This window comes from Cataglyphis hispanica, chromosome 25 (assembly GCF_021464435.1).
Source record: "Cataglyphis hispanica isolate Lineage 1 chromosome 25, ULB_Chis1_1.0, whole genome shotgun sequence".
Lineage (NCBI taxonomy): Eukaryota > Metazoa > Arthropoda > Insecta > Hymenoptera > Formicidae > Cataglyphis > Cataglyphis hispanica.
The window spans coordinates 1613141-1631574 of NC_065978.1; the positions used below are offsets into that span (position 1 = coordinate 1613141).

General features: G+C 38.9%; 2 protein-coding genes across 3 annotated transcripts in view; one reads left to right on the forward strand and one right to left on the reverse strand.

Annotated features, from left to right (window-relative positions):
- LOC126858466 (uncharacterized) overlaps positions 1–18434 on the reverse strand; it is an 83499-nt gene that overhangs the window by 37370 nt on the left and 27695 nt on the right. The window lies entirely within an intron of this gene.
- Positions 1–18434, forward strand: part of LOC126858455 (cone-rod homeobox protein) — a 42906-nt gene that overhangs the window by 8517 nt on the left and 15955 nt on the right. Inside the window, exon 2 of the mRNA XM_050608796.1 lies at positions 15602–15839. Within this exon, the coding sequence (XP_050464753.1) occupies positions 15755–15839 (85 nt within the window). The 5' untranslated portion in view covers positions 15602–15754. The remainder of the gene's footprint in view (positions 1–15601; positions 15840–18434) is intronic.

Genomic DNA, 18434 nt, shown 5'->3' on the forward strand with positions numbered 1-18434 from the left:
ATACTCACTCACTTTTTTCAAATGAAAACGTTATCTATACTGTTGCAGTAAATTAATGAATCAACACGAATACTGCTCGCTTGAACTGCTTCAAGCATACTGATTTGATTGTCGGCATTGTCTCTTCCCATATTCAAGTACAGAGGTCTCCTTTCTCTTTCTTTCAGTGGGTTATAATAACAGGTCGTACTAGTGTGCGTTAGTAAACAAACAGTATCCCAGAATAAAAACACTAGAGACACAACATCGTGGAAAGAAAGAATCCGATCTAAAACTCATTTCATTATGAAATTTATTTCTTCATTATTTCGATAACGAATTATTTTCGGTCTAATATTCATAGAAATATTTTTTCACACTTTTTATTCAGGAACACGTTCACGAAGTTTTAAAACTTATGTCTCACCCTGTATACATATATTTATAGATATATTTTATAAGTTTCTGATAATTATATACAGATAATGTATAACTAATATGAATGTACAACTATTGAATGGATTTAAGAAATGTGAAAAAAAAAAAAAATGTTTTTCGAAATAACCTCCCTTCGCGATTGATTATAAAATTTGTAAATAAAAGTGGTTTGATAGAGATGTATCAATTTAATCACGAATACAAAATACGAGGGCTAGCAAGGAAATAAGATCGCAAAGAAATCCGGATCTTCTTTGGAAATTCACGCGCCGATAAGCGCTGATAACGTCGTCGCGGATAAACGCATGTAAACGAATATCGTGGATAACTCTCATAATGAAAACGAATTTTCTGAAGGGGGAAAGGGGGGAGAGAGCGCGGAAGGGTAGAAAGAGAAGGAATGAGTGTTGAAGCACCGTTTCGGAGGAACGTTTACACGGAGAAATGCACACACGCGGCTTTTCGCGCGCGCGGACACGCCCCCTTTTCCTCCTTTCCCGAGGTGCACGGGGGCAGAAAACGACTGAGAGAAAGGAGAAGCGGAACACACGGTGGCGCGGAACGAACGGAGGGATAAGAGAAAAGGAGAGGATGGGAGGTGAAAAGGGAACGGCAAGGGGAGCCGTTGCAGTGGCGAGGTGAGAAGAGAGCAAAAAGATCACGAGGGGGTTACATGGTATATACATATATGTATCGAAGTAAGAAGGCTCCTCTCTTCGTACCCCCTTGCTCTTCTGCCGTTCCATGCACTCCATCCCTTGCCCCCTGCTCGCTGATGCAGCCTCCGGCTGTGGTGCTCCTGTTTTACGCTTTTCGACTTTTTCAAGATTTATCTTTACCGTTTCCTCGCTAAATCGCTTTCCGGGCGAAATTTACGGTTGGGCAATAATACAGGAGGAGCGAGCCCGGGCGAGTTGTACACACACACACACACACGCGCGCGCGCGCGCGCGCGCAGTCCGTGTGGCGGTATAAGGACTGAGGAGAAGGAGGAGGAGGAAGAGGTCGGCAGGAAAGACCGAAGAGCCCGGGTTCTCTGTACGGCCGTCCAGCCGAGTAACAGGGGAGCCTACATACATTCCCAGCACGTTCCCGGCTTCTTCTCTACCTGACTGACTGCTTCCACCCCTCTTTGGTTGCCTCGCGCGCGCGTTTTCTTTACGAGCTTCCTCTTTACCTATCTATCCCCTTACGCGCGTACCGCTCGCTTCTCGACCGGATTCATTCCGCACCCCCTGGGGGTGGCTATGATCGCTCCGTGTATCGTCGCCGCAATCTCCGTGATTTTGTAAAAGATTTAACATACAACATATTTGTCATATTATTAAGTAATATTGAACGTCATTAATTTTCTCAAAAGTGTGTCGGTAAAATTTCACACGTGATATCTTTATAAAATTTAAACGGAATTTTTATTATAGATAGTCTTATCAAATATATTGTATTTGATATTCACACTTGTGATATTTCGTATAATATAACTGTGTGCAACAGCACCAATATATCATAAAAATACATATCTAACAATGTACAGTTACAGGGATATCGAGGAAGGTATGAAAATAACGATATGAATTCTGCATTCTTGGAAAAATGTAGGAAAAAGTGCAAATATATATAAACAATCATCTCTTCCAAGTGAACTCTCGTGAGCTCGAGGAAGTTCGCGGAAAATGAGATTACCCGAGACGAGGTTTACGCGCTATATGATAAAGCGCGTCGCGGATTTGGCAATTCGACCACGTTGCATTGACAGTGACAGTGTTATGATGCAGGGCATTGTGTTCATTTCCCGCCGCCGTGTAACTTTATTTACCCGTTCGCGGGATTGATAACGTCCGATAAGGTGTCCGGGACAGACGCCGGATCCGTTAGTGGCCTATAATAAGATGCGAGTGTACGCGAGAAACAAGTGGATGATTGCGCGTTATTCCGCACAGTTGAGTGAAGTATATAATATAATATGCTACTCCCTATCCTTCTGCCACGGATTCGTAAAAATGAAAACTCGTAAAATGTCGAGGATCGTTCGATTCTATTGAATAATGTATGCACGACAATGGTATATCTAATGATCTAATCTATATGATTCACGAAAGCTATTAGCGAATATGTATCGGCAAATATATTTACTTGTTTACGATTACTCGGGTTCTTTCTTTTCGACAACCTCATGGCGAAATTGTATTGAAAAGGATGCTTCAAATTTTATTTTAAATTTAATTTCATATTAAAAGGCAAAGAGAAATAATCTCTCTCTTACGAAAATACGTAACAAAATAGATACATAATAAAAATTTTGAAATGTAATTTTTTAAATATAGTTTCTTCATGAAGAGGAAGAAAAAAAGAAAATAGAAAATAATTGCAAGAACAAATACTGAAAAATTTAAAAAACATACTTGCAATAATCAAAGAAATTGCACGATTTAAATAACATGAAGAAATGTATCTAAGATACATCATCAAGAGTGTGTAATAATTTATTTCAAATGTATCCTCTTTCTCTCTCATATACGCAATCAGATCAACGGTCACCCTGCAATCATCCGTTTACGTTAGCGAGCACGTAAAGTAAACACGCGCCGGACATCTCGCCAAATGCCTTTCTCCGGACCTTTCCCGCGCGGAAAAGCCGGGTGATAAATAATATAAATGGACCTTTCAAATGTGACAACGCGTCGAGTATCATTGAGGAAGAGAGCGAGTAGTCACTCGGCGACACGTGACCACCCGCGATCATCCCGCACGCCGGGGATTCCCTCGCGTACAGCCGGCCGGAAATATCACCCATAAGTGAGGGTGCGATCACACCGGAGCGAAATGGAAGTGGAGAAACAAAAAAGGAGTAAATTAGATATTTAAAAAATTTATAATAATTTCAAAAAATCATATATGTATATATATATATATATATGTGTGTGTGTATATGTATATATATAAATTTTCAATATCTGTATAATGGTATATAAAGAGATAAAAAAATCGGGAGGAATAATTAAAAATTTATAAAACAAAGATTTTAAATATCTGACGAAATTTTTATATATAAATTTATTGATGAAAGGACAGGGAGAACGTATTTAGAATTTCTTACACATTTAATTTTGCCGATTGCATTTAGATCGACAGATCCATAAGAGCGTAATGGGATATATATCTTGTGGATGTTCTCATTTTTTTTTTTTTTACTCTAAAGATTACCTGCACTGATGGAGGAGAATGAGAGAGGCCGCAAGCTCTCTCGCTGGGTGAATCGTGTCGTCTAAGGGGCGCGACATATTGGACGAAATTGGCGCATATCAAACAGGGAAGCAATTGGAATAGCGGCGGGATCCGGGGATCCCCGGTTCGCGCGCGCTCTCGGTTCCGCTGGAAATGGTGCCCTCGGGGCTCGGAGCCGAGCACGGGAACGAAACCCTCGACTGCGCATCCCCTTATTCCCTCTCGCAGCCCGCGGCCTCAGCCTCTCCTCCTCCCTCCTCTTCCCTCCGCGCTCACATCAACGAGTGATATTACACCGCCTAGGAGTCTATTCGTTCGCTTTCTCTCTCTCTCTCTCTCTTTCTTTCTCAGACACGCGCGAGTCCGACAGTACTCTCTCGCGCGTCTCCAGGAACAAACCTAACTTTGGCTTGATATATAACTTCACCGCGGCGAATATAATAATGCCGCGTGCCCGCGTGCAACGACCTACAATAGGATTTGCGGCATCTTGGTATTTTTGATATATATATAGATATAGTAAAGGGAGATCGAAAGAAAAATTTTGCATATCGAATTCTAATACAAAATTTGTACTATATGCGAGAAATAACAGGACCAATCTTCAATTCGATATATCTTCTGTTCAGACAAGTGACTTGAAATAAAAATTTTGAATTTTCTTTGAACTTGTTAATTTATTCTGAAAGTATATTCTATTTTATTAGCTCATTATTATTTTAGGCTTAAAATTCAAAAGCTGAAAATGCTGGATTTTTAAAAATATAATAGATAAAAGTTGCTTTATCACTCTTTACTTTTGTATCAATTTTATAATATAAATATTAATTTTGATAAATTATATAAGTTATATATACATATATGTATATGTACAAATTTCTATTCAGCAAACATAATATATAAGACACAGAATCATACTGCAATGATAATTTAAAAGATTGATAAAGAAGAATGTAAATAAACTTTGTTTTCACATACGCATGCATCTTCGTTACATAATCGGGACGGTAAGCTTTATTTTTCGTACAACGCAGAGGCTGACGGAGGACTCTCGCTCCCGGCAAGAAGTCAAGCTCGTCGTACATACCTCTCTCTGTGCGTGGCGGGTCTCTGTAACCGGAGAATCAATACGATCTTCCGCCTCCTCTACGGTGCTTGGTGCACCAATTCAGCTCGTTGAATCTGTGCACCGAGTCCGTGCACGCGGTTGTAGCGCGCGAGTGCACGCGCGGCAGTGCACATGCGCATGTAGAGATGCGATGCACGCACGTGCGTCGCACGACGCGATTTCACGCACCGCGTCGAGAACATCGTGCGTGAGAGGCAACCGACCGCCGATCCGGTTGCGATCGATGAACGGAGAGAGACACGCGGCCACCAAACAAACTCATCCGTGTAATTGGCAAATTGACAGATTAATTCAATCACACCGTGGATGCTTCTTCTTCGTCGGTTCCCTTCTCTCTCTCTCTCTCTCTTTCTCTCTCGTTCACGTTAATGTATTCCACCGACGAGGAGACGGCCTTGATTTCTACCCGAGTACAGAATCGGGCATCATATTTTTGTCAGATTATCAATTACTTTTTCGTATATAACAGAGCAGAGCATGATAGAATCTTTCCGTTCTTCCCGAATCAAAATTTGTCTTCTACATTTGATTCCAAAATTTTCGAACATTTTAAATAGTCAGATTACTCTCTTTAAAAATAATTTAATAATTTTTTTACAGTTTTGTTCAGATCTTCTCTAAATGAAAAATTGTGTGTTCATTTATTGCCTATTTTAAATGCAAAAGGAGTTCAATTCCTGTATAAATTAAACGTAACGAAAGTCTCTAGAATTTATGGATATAAGAAAATTGCGATTGAAAATAAGAAAAAAAATTTTGTCTCAAATTTCAATACGAAAAATGAATAACTTATAAACTTAAGTCGAAATTTTTCCTCATTTTTGATCTGTATTTTCAATTTAACATCTGCTTTGACACTAAGCAGTCAGATTACGCTTTTTTCAATCATTTAGAAAAAAAATTCTTATAATTTTGTGTCCAAAACTTTTTTTTTTAGTTTCTAATAATAGAGATTCTAATAATCTAGGAAAATTGTTCCTTTAATGTTTATTTGAGGTACAAAGTTCAATTCCTGTATAAATCAAATCTCCGAAAACCAGTAGAAATGACAAACATGAGAAAATTGAGATGCAAAATTTCAACTCGAAAAGATCGAAAAGATAGATAATATCAGCTGCTTATATTTGTATCTTATCATAATATTGTATAATAATTTTGTATGAGTTTAGAGCGCAATTTTTACAACAGAACAGATTACTATCTAATAGATTACTATCTAACAGAGTATATCGAGGAAACCATTAGAACCATCATTTTATCATTTTATTTTGTCTATTTGTCCAAACGTAATCTAATGACATTTCACTGCCAGCGCGTTTCTTTCCACAATCGGGCGACAGTCCATAGTGTGATAATCGAAGCGTACCACCACCCACAGAGCGCGGTGCGCGGTAGACGGAATAAATCAAATGTCGAATGGATAAGCGGGAAATAAACTGAAAACCGCGCTGGTCGTTCTGTAAATCGAGAGTAAGCGAGACAGAGATAAACGAGAATGCGCGAGCATAGGATATAAATAAGCGCGCGGGTCGCTTCTCTCCCCTTTTTACAAAAGGGCGACAGAAAGAGAGATGAAAGAATGGGGAAAGGGAGATGAGAGAATGTTCTCTCGAGTGTGCACGTCGGAAAGGGCGTGTGCAATGCGGTGGAATCGAGTGGAGCGAAAAGTCAAATGGAGTCGACCTGCGTCGCGTTGTATGTCTACGCGTGTACGTACGTGTATGTGAGAGATACGAGAGTGAGTGCGTGAAGAAAAGTGCTATCGGATCAAGTGGTTCTCTGTGCGATATTTTGAATTAGCTACCCCTTTTAACATCTCTCTTTCCCGCGGCTTGCAATCTCGGCGATTGTTTCTCACATAAGGGATATGTCATTATATTGCGACAAGCAAATGTCATTCTTTGGAATAATAATTATAAACAATATTACAAGGATACAATATCTCTCTCCCCCTTTCCCTCTCTCTATCATAGATAGAATAATTGTAATGAAATAATTGTAAATATTTATAAGGGATAATTATGAATAAAATAATTTTCAATTGATGCTTATGAAGTATTATGTATGCTCATGATTATGTATTTATGCATTGTTATGTATAGATATCTCTCATCGCGTGATATCTCATATTGATATCACGCGATGAGTAATCTATACACTCTTCTTGTACGGGAAAAGGATGTTCGAATGTGATTTTGTACTCGAAAAAGTTCCGTTTCCGGAATACGTTTACGATCCTTAAATGTCACTGGAGACCCCTGACCCTTTGATTACTATCGATTGATATCACAAAAAAATACAGTAGCATTAATATTATGAAGTTTCTTTCTCCCTCCCTTCAATGACATATTTATTTTCTTTTAAAATAAATTTTTACATTTTTCATATTAAAACTCTGACATTCTTTTAGAAAAATATTTTCTGAAGTTATTTTAATTCTTATAAAAGTCAACGATAAATTAAAATTATTATTACATTTGTCTTTTTTATTTTTCTGAGATTTATGATAGTATATATACTATATATAATATTTCTGAAAAAGGTTAAACTTAGAAAATCGCCAATTGTCCTAAATAAAGAGATTCGGTTACGCGATCTTGAGACCATAGGCTATGTTAAGACTCTAACTTATAGTACAGCGGAGTCTTAATCAACTTTCAATTAAAACTTGTCTTTAGACAGCGCTCAGAGGAGAAAGGGAGGCGGTATAAAGCAGAGCCGATATAAATCAATAATCAGTTCAAATTCAATCGCGGCAAGTTCCATTTTCTTACTCGATAACGAGAATCTCTTCTTGACTTTATGCTTATATCATATAATGAAGTCGTCGTACTTCGTTGTTGTAATTTAGAAATGGATCAGTTCGCAAACTTTTTCACTCTTAATTTTGTATTTCTTTAATTAAACTGATCGTTATTATCTGACATATATATATATATATATATAACTTTTATTAGCATTTTTTATTAAATAAGATCCAGAAAATCCGGTAAAAGAGAAATATTTCAGAAATATTTTATGCGTGTGTATATAAAATGTAAAATATTTTATTAATAAATTGCAATATTATGTAAATGATATAAGTAATTTTAATTTCATTCTCTACAGCAAGATATATTTGTGATATATATATATATATTTATTGCCTTCTTAAAATATTTACAGAGCTTATAATAGCTATTTTTTAGAAGAGTATTTTTCGGATCTCTGTGTAATGTACGATCTAATGATTGCTGTTTAACGATCGTATTTATTATTTAATGCTGTTGTTGTTGTTGATTTCACATAACCGCTCGCAGTTCCAAATGGCATAGGGACCCGTGTCATATACGGTTCGCTCGTTACATGCTATTAATTTATAATTAGTTATTCAATTCGGTCGAATTAATTTATATATGCATTTAATACAGGGGTTATAACGATACCCGGATTCTATATTTGCGGCTTTCACGCTTCAGCCTTGCCGAAAACGATTTTGCATGTAGCGCCGATATGTGCGCGTAGCGTAATTTTATCGCATATATAATTTAGATACAAAATTTATGAAGAGCTAGCCTCTCTGTACTTCTCCCGTCTTCTTTTACTCCAGTCCAGTTACTTCCAACTTCGTTTTAAAGTTGCGTAACAAACTCTTATTACGATCATTTAAAAACTTCATCCTTTTATATATAGATAAATGATGAAGCAATAATTTTATCAATGCGACTCTCGGTATTATATTGCTCAGTATTATTTGAACGGATTAAATCAAGGCGCACAATTTGATAGTACAATAATATCACGTCGCTTGATAATCCGCTTAACCCTTCCCGGCCCAGCGATTTCAATTGTAATCACATACACTATATCTTATGCAAGCGCAAATCCGTTTAATTTGAAAGCAGTTGTAAACATTTTCTTTCAATTTGCTTCAATGATCATAATCTTTAAAGAGGAAGTATGGTGTCCGATTGATTTCTCGTTAAAAAAAAAAATACAAGTATTTAAATTTTCCCCATCCCCAAGGAAGAAATAGCGGCGATAATAAATTTTGTTGTAATAGATTTTTTGTATTACGTTTTGCAGGAAAAAGCATCGTGTTGTACGCAATATTTTTCGGCGTTAAGCATGCATGTCTCTTCGCGAGGAGGAGCATGTCTGTGCCGCGATGTTCGCAAAATGATATACCGAAGGAGCTCTATCTTTGTGGAGGAGGAGAAGGAGAGGAAAGATGGAACAAGCTCAGGGCGCACTTACGTAAAGTTTACGTACAGTGGCACAAATAGTTTTACATTATTACGCGCGTGGGGGTGAGGTGACTGTGGCGGGTTGAGGAGGGTGGGGGATAGGGGGCAGGATGTAAGATCGATCAAGCCGCCTCGTAATTATCCGCTTTGTATCGCAGCATAATTCCTGGTTAGTTTGGACGCCGGCGTCGCGCGCGTTCGATACTGTAAAGGGGTTACGGCACGGGGGAGCAATACCATATGCAAAGTTAACCTCCATTAAATGCGTTAACTCGGCGACGAGCATGCTCCGATGCGCTTAACCAAAGTACATTACACCGATGCTCGATGCGAGAGCGATCCCGCCGTGTATGTTGAGAGCCGGCTTCGCTCTCTATACAGGATGTCCCGTAATGTCTCGACCTCGCGTCGGATTCTCCAACCGATGACTCGCGGAGCCGGTGTCGTTTTTTTTTATGAACAATTTTCTCGCCGCTATACTGGCTTTCGAATTAATAATAAATAGCCGAAATTCACATAATGCTTTTTTGCACATAAAATGTGACGTTTATACATCAAGTAGATGTATATGTATATGTTAACGAAATTTCTGTCATTTATTATTAATTGATTAATTGATAGGGTTTTTAATTATGCACCGTTGGTTGAGAAGAGATACTTTTCCCGATATCGACATGCGTATATTGGATCGACCAGCCTGAGACACCGTGTATATCGCGCGCCTCTAATTGCTCTCGTCAAGGCGGCTTGCGACGTATTTACCCACAGTTCGTTTTGTCCTCGATTTCTTTTCGACGAGACGACAATGCGGCCGGCCCGTTAACCCCGCGACCGTCCATGCCGTAATATTATCGAAGGAGCCAATGTACAATCATATATATTGTGAACGACACAATATTACATTCCAGACCACGCTCTTCCCTCTTGACCCATGACAATCGGCGCATTGTTGCTCTGTTGTATGGGCGTTAACGTTCATCTTGTCAAAGGCGATTCGCTGATAGTAGCGATGCGCAAACGAAAACAATAGATATATAGATAGGGAAAGAGAAATACGCGAGAGGAATTATTATACGCAACTTTGAGACATCGCATGTTTCTTAATCCAGAAACACTTCACTAAAAAAAATCGAATTATTTTTCTAATATAAAAATTAATATTATAATTAAATTTTATAAACTATATTCTTTACATATATATTTTTTAAATATATATATATATACACGCACTCTCTCTCATATACATATTATATATTACAATGCTAAAATTATAAAGAAATTAATATATATTTTTTAATAATTGTTTTATTAAATCTTATCGAATGTGCATGTATGAATGGTGCAATGATACTGTTATAAAAAAATTGATCCAATCCTGATGACGTCAGATTCGTCATCTTTTACATTATAACATCTTCGCCCCGCATACTCGAGCTTACTCGACTTAGCGAAGAGCTGTTCCTCTCTCCTTTCCCCCCCGCGCATCTCAGTTTACGTTAGAAGATGCTTATTAAATTGTGTCATCCACGAATAAGGGCTAACGCGCTGCATCCAATTTGTGCCGCTTAATTAATTCCCTCCAATTTATTCCCCGAGACCGGCCAATAAAGAAACCGGGACCCGCGCCCGCTCGACGGTCAACGAGTGCCGCCGATGCCACCGCAATATATTGTCCCTAATGAAATCTTCGTTTAATCGCGAGCTTTTCCGACGTATGTACGCGACATCAATTGCGGCAGCTCCACGAATTTCTCGCGCCCCCCCGTTGCTCTCTCCGCAGCCACCATCGCTGCACGCGATGCGCAATGATGCACACGCATACTATGTTGCATCGGTACGATCATCCATCGTTTCTCTTTTTGAGAAAAAGAGGCGGAAACAATTGCGTTTTACAACATAATTAACTCATTTTACTCTCATTCAAATTGAAATTTATTTATTTTTACGCATATCGCCCGTGCTATTTTTATCCTTTTTTCCGTTATTTTTTATGAAATATATAATTAAGATACTATAATTTTATAAACACATAATTTTTATAAATCTTGTTTATTTGTCGCAATAATAATATAATTAAAAATATTAATTTTTTTATTATTGCAAAAATTCATTTTTATTATTACAGGTCATACTAGTAATATTGTGTAACTCTTTTCTCTAATTGTTATAACGCGCGAATAGCGTTATTTTGCAAAATAATGCTTTCGGAAAAGAATGTAGAACACACATGTTTATTTTATTTGATATTAATATTTGTGTGTGTGTGTGTGTGTGTGAATGTAAATATTTATAATATAATTCTATTAAATTCAAGCATATCATGTGTTGAGAATCTGTAACGTCGCGCTCGCATTGATATAGAAGCGCGAAGAGCGGAAAGAAGGATGGGTAGAGGGAGGGAGGGAGGGGAAGCGCGACGGAAGTTAATTACAAAATTATCGCTTTTAATTGCGATTCCTGATATTTGCGCAATGGCGCGGCGGTACAAGCGCGCGATTGTCGTCGCGTGCCGAATTATTGGATGTTGACGTCACCGCCGCTGCCGCCGTTGCCGAACCCCCCTCCGACATGCGGCATCGCTTTGCTCATAATTGCCGGCACCAATTATGCAATTAGCGCCGCGCTCTAATGAGCGCGCAGTGTCATATACGCGCGGAATCTAAACACCCGGTTATCCGACACGCATTGTTCGCGCGCAGCATGCTGAACCCCGTATCTTCATTCGCCTCCAAGAGATATATGCCCCCATCTGCTTTAGCTTTCATTAACCGCATTATACGTGTATCTTCAACTATACATCAACTCATAAGATTATTCCTTAGATTATTCCCCGTGCGGTTAACGTTGTCTACCAGCAGAAATATATAAGTTTAAACTGTTTAGCAGTCTATTGGACTATAAAATGTCTCAAGCAACAATGGGCATATTTTAAAAAGAGGCTATTGAAATTAATTATTTAGAATTAATCATCAATTTTCGTTTAAATAAAATATTTGAATATATATGTATGTTTGTTTGAAATATAATATTTGGATTTATTAATTAATTAATATAATAATTAAAAGAATTATCAAAGAAGGAGATGCTTGTGTGTGTGATTGGAAGAATAATTAAAGTTTTTAAATTTTGTATTCATTATTAATTATTATTTTAAATGTTTGCCTATAGAATTTTTAACTGATATATCTTTTTCTATGGAACTAAATATACAGAATGTTCACTCAAATTTAAAAAAAAAATTTCCTGAATATTCCTGATCTTTCATATATTTTTGTTCAAAATTCTAGATAAAGAGAATATTTTCCAGATTTTTTTTTTTTTTTTAGTGCAATTATCTAAAATAAGTTTTTTCATTGTATTGCGTTTTTTAGTGCTTTTTATTCATAGAAAGAAAAACAACAGAGCAACTTAAGTTTCAAGTTCTAGATTTACAAATGTACTAAAAAAAAAATTGAATTTTGCTACAATAATGAATATATAAATAGACAATAGAAATATATTTATAATATATTTTAAACACATAATTCACATAATTTAACTTAATGCAAACTCAATGGATTACAAACTGCTTACAGTATAAAAGCAAAATTAAAGAGAATTTTTTTAATTTTTTGAATCCCAATAAAATTACATAAAAATTGTCTGATTTCTCCAGGTTTTCCATTGCTTTTTCAGAGAGTAAATATATAAATTTTTCGATTCTATGTTAGTATAATTTAAATATTTAGATAAAATTCAGGATAAGTGTTACGATAATTTTTTTTTTTACAATAAATTAGGGTAAGAAGGTCTAATAAAAAAATATTGTTCTTCACTAATGTTCGTAATTGCTCACTCTTCATTTCGCATATCATCACAGTTTCTTTTGTTACCGGCCTTCTTTTGTAAACGCCCAGGCACAGCGTATAACGAGCGTGTAACAAATCCGATGGCGTGTGCCAACGTGTAAACACACTCCTCAACACTCGAAGCCGCAATCCCTTCGCCCTCGCACGCAATGGGGCGCCACCGCATCGGGATGATCGCACAATAAAACACTGGCATAATATTTCGCCCGGCTGGTTGAACACCGCAAATATACTCTAGGACCACATGCCGGCCCTATTTTGCAGAGGGTGAGAAGGATATAGCAAGGAGAGGAAAGGGGGGAGTAGGGAGCAAGGGGCGAGAGAGACGCGTATGCTGGCGCGCGAGAGTGGAATCTGCGAGCAGCCCCCGCGGTGGCCCCTCCCCTCCCGCCCCTTCGCCCCGTGTGCCGCAGGGACACCCGCGGGCCTCGCGTCCCCCTTCGCGGATTAGCTTCGCTACATTTCGTCCCTTCTGTCGGTGCGTATGTCCCGTCATTATGCGCCTAACTCTCTGCAAACGCAAAACCAATAGCACCATCATCCACAACAGATGAATTTATGGGAAGCGAAGGATGAGTGGATTGCGATTGTTACTTAGCGTTTCCTGAATCGCGATAAATCGGCTGCTTGTTTCCGTAATTAATCGTCGGATATTCGATAGCTATTTTGTAAACTTAATTTTTAAGAAATTAGAAACACACACACACACACACACACACACACACACACACACACACACACACACACACACACACACACACACATATATATATATATATGTTTATAATTTCTTAAAAATTAATTTCTCTCTCTCTCTCTCTTAAAGTATATTGGGCGTATGTGTCATATATATATATGATAATTAAAATAAAAAAAAATTCATTTTTCCCAACGTTTAGAGTATTCTCGATTCAATTTGAAGAGATGTGTGCTCTGTTCTATTATTCTCGGAATCAGTAATTGTATTATAAAAAACATAATTTATTATAGAAATAATAAATTATGCTTTTTTATAATACATGTATATGTGTGATACACTCTTAGGTGCCTTTTAAAATATCTCAGATTTAACGAAGTAAGATAAATGAATAACGGAATAAGTATTTTTAAAATTATACGTATTGAATGATTTAATTAACTTTAAAATATTAAGAATATATTTGTCTTTTTTTTTTTGTTTCGTTGACAAGAGAGGCTACTCCCCTGTGCGGACAAAGTAACACAATTTAATATCACGTTAAATGTATATTCCGTAAAAGTGCATTTAAGTACGTAAGGGAGGGGGAGGGGAGGGAGGGGAGTGAGACTCTATATAGTCGACGAGCCGTTTTCGCCGTAGGTCAGACGGCTGAAACGAGAATTGCTCGAATTTTGTTAAGTTTGGCAGCAATTACTTTTGATACCCGACACGCGGGCGCCGTAATTGCGTTGGGCCAAGCAGAACGCGCGACGGAGAGGGGTAATAATTCGCTAATATCAATTTCAAATTTCAATTAGTATCATCTCGACGTCCGCCTCTGCGCTTCTCCCGCTTTCTCTCTCTTTCACTCTGTCCCTCTCTATTCGCGGACCCCGCAGGAACACGCCATGATCTAAAATTCAATTTGTCCCTTCGTACCGGGAGAGCCGCAAAGAGAGAAGGAGAGACACAGCGCAATGAGCGGCTGATAGAGGAAGACGCGAGAGACGAAGGGGAGACATCGCGATGGAGCGAGCGAGATAGACAGCCGCGTAGAGTGATAAGGACGGCGGTGGGATAAGAGGGGGGCGGGGGGAAGGGGATCGGGTATAGTTAGTGTGTACACCGGTTCTCTAAAGCCACTCGCGTGCACGCCGTTATATAACGAGAGAGAAACGATGGGCGACGGCGGCCGGGCCCCGTAGGCACGCGCATGCGCGACATGCCGACCCATTATAAATTGATAACTTTGCCGTTTATTAAGTTCCACGACCGATGCCTGCTTAGGCAAAGAGCCCTCTCCTCTACGCGCCGTGCTATTCGCTCTTTCTCTCTCTCTCTCTCTCTTACTCTCTTTCTCTCTCCCTCTCTTTCTCGCTTCGTATGCAGCTCTCTTCTCTCGCCGATACATACATTATTTATTTACGCGAGTTTACAATCCCTCTAATGGGGATTGGCGTAATCGGCCACCCATCCGCTTTCCTCTCTCCGCCACCCCCTCGTATAACCGCCCACCCCGCTGCAGCACGCCGCTGTCGCGCTCCCTCTTAATCATATTTCACCCCGCTTTCGAAAATCCGCGCGTCGCACGGCGAAATCGGAAGTGGCTCCGATTCTCTGCTCCTCACGAGGGGTCATCGCGTTATCCCTCAGCATAATATTAGGATTAAAAAAATCTGTAGATACATAAGGCGATTAGATGTACATATATCTATTTAATTTTGTAAGAAAAAGTCCAAGTTTTTTGTCGCTAATTCTCCGATGATAATCATGACGGAAGTGTTGTTTGACGTACCTTAAAAAATTCAAATTTCTATATTTTTAAATAGATTTGATATTTAAATTTTGACAAATTATTTATGATAAGAAGCTATATATATAATCTATATATTTATTAAGCAGATTAAAGAGGATTAATATCTACACCTCGCCTATACATACTTTTATCCTAAACTTATTATTTTATAACGCAAGAAAATTCGTCGCACGCTCGAACCACTGGTCGTGAAAATCTCTCTTTTTTTTTTCGCGCGAAAGAGATTATGAAATCAATTGACATTGACGCGTGTGGTTGCAGATTGGCGCGGTCCACGCCCACCAGCCGAACAATAACCACCACCAGCATCATCAGCAGCAACAGCAACCGTCGAGTCAACCGCAGGTGCCGGCTGCTGGTGCGGGGGGGGCCGGCGGGCCGGGGGGCGGCGCGGCGGTGGCCAGGGCCGGAAGCATGTTCTGCTACCACTGCCCCCCGGGCCTCCCGGCGCCGCGATTACCGCCGTCCCTGGAGTATCCTTTCGCCCCGACTCACCCCTGTAAGTAAAAATTCGATTCTTCCTCCTGCGGGCGCGCAACGATATTTTTTATCTCCCCGCCGGTCCCCCTCGTCGATTTTCGATCGGCGTCAAGTCGACCGTATAGCCTTTTTTATACCGATAAAAATAGACATTACGCGAAGTTTTTGGATTTATTTGCGCGATTATTCGTTGAGGAGGGGAAGTAGTTTTTAATAATATAATATTTTTTTTTTCGCGCATCGAGAAATGCTGTGAAACTCTCGCGGAAAACTTTAATAGAGAAACAGATGGAATAAAAAAAAAAAAACTGCATATATGAAAAGAATATATTCGCAAATCAAATCGTCTACAAATCTTGATCTCTCCATTCGCAGGTTAAACTTTTTCAATCTCAAACTCATATGTCCCTCAAATAGGCGATATTGTTTTTCGTGAGGAGAATCCCACGTTTTCGAGATAATTTTCACGAGAGAGAGAGAGAGAGAGAGAGAGAGAGAGAGAGAGAGAGAGAGACGACAATAGGCAAAACGGAAGAAAGAATACATACAATACGAGCGGCGCGAAGGAAGAACGAGACACCGGGTATACAACGGGGAGTTTGGCGAGGGAAATGGGGGAAGGGACGAAGGGAGGGGCAGACTGATTGTACCGGCACTTGCGCTCTAGCGGAACACATCGATGAAGTTACATTACTGACTAGACCGAGTTACGCAAAGTGGACGCTACAAACTGGACGGCCGCTAAACTTAATTTGCACTTCGAGCCAACTTCCAGTTAAACCGCGTCCCGCCGGCAGTCGAACCGAGTCACACTATCTAAGAACTTCGAACGGCAGTTTGTCTATTTACAGATCGTTTTCCAAGTCGCGTCCCATTCCTGCTGACGAATTTCCGGACTACAGTCTATCAAACCGAATCAATGATAATAATCAGTTCTATCATCATGTTTGATTACCAATGATGGCTTATCCTTATCGAGTTGTAATATAATCGCACGCGATAATATGTGGGATTATATATTTTTTAATTTTATTAATTTTTCTGAGAAAGAGAGAAAGAGAGAGAGAGAGAGAGAGAGAGAAATATTAATCTAGTTTCGAAAATCTTTCATCGCTTTCGATTATAATAAATATGATGTCATTTTATTGTGATTTAGAGCGCATAAAATGATTAGTAACAGATAAAATAAATAAATAAAAAAATATAATGATATTAAAGATTTATATTAATATAATAAAAATAAGAAAAGAGATTTTTACTAGCCTTTAACGTTTTTCATTATCTATAATTTTTGTATTCATAAAAGTATCAAAATTATTTGAACTAAATAACAAAGATATAGACGAAGTTTAATGAAGGCATGAAATTAGGAAATTCGTGCTAGTATACCCTCTTTTTAGCTTTTGCCACAAAATATATGTCAAACATACATCGAATAAAAAGAGAAAATAAACCGTCGCTTATTTTATAAAATATAAATATAAATTCGCGGGAAATTGAGGAACGTGGGAAGTATATACGCGCTATTCTTTATATTCTCTTTAAAACACAACGCCCATTGAGGCTCATAAATGTGGGAGAGACGGCGATCTCTCCTCTCCGGTAGATGATCGAACAGGGCGTCGAGGTTGACGCGGGGGGCACAGGGGAAGGCGGGAACGGGTGTCCTCAGGGACGTCCGGGCACCCTTCCAGCTTCCACCGATTGCCCCCTTCTCCCCCTCTTCTACTTTCCTCCCCGCTCCCTCCCACTGGTCCACGCCGGCTCGTAGCCTTCTCCCTGGTCTCCTCTACCCCCCGTTGGGATAAACAGATTAGGTAACTACGTGATAAGTCGGTAAGTGGGTTCACTCGGCCCACGGTCCAGACCCACCGACATTCGCTCTAACATCTAACTACCTCGTTAGTGTCATTAGTAACGGTCGGGGTGTCATTAGATTTCGTTCTCTACGTGTAGTTTTTCCACGGGTCTCCACCACGGGAGCCCCCTCCCTCACGGGGGACTGCCACCGAGGACGAGACCTGCAGTTCGCAAATGCAACGGATACGGACAATCATGGGAGGGCGCGTGTGATGTGCGTTTGGAATAATTTTGAATTGTTCATTCCCTCGGACATGTATGGTCTGCCCGTGTGAAAACGTGAAATCAGCGTAGACTGTAGAATTTGAATAACATGAAATTCGAGTTGAATATTAATTTAGTAGTTAATTCGATTTTCTCAAAGATGCAACTTTGCCCGAAAGAATTTTTATTTGATTTTTGAAGGATCTAATTTTTCATATTGATCTCAAATTTCGACATGCATATATTTATGTTAAATCAATTGATTTGAAACAAGATATATTATATTATACATATATATATATATGTAATAATTGTATTATGCGTTATGTCAAGGAATCGAAATTCAATTTAGTTCTTAAGATAATAATTTTTACACTACGGGCTCATTAAATTTTATCTGAGAAAAAATTTATATCTATATCTCGGTTATGTTGATAATGCGATTTTACGTTTCGTCAGGAAATGACACATGCGAATTAACGATACTCTACGCTTCCCGTGCGCGAAAAATTAATCACCTCGCTTTGTGTTTTCTGCCGACGGGTAGACA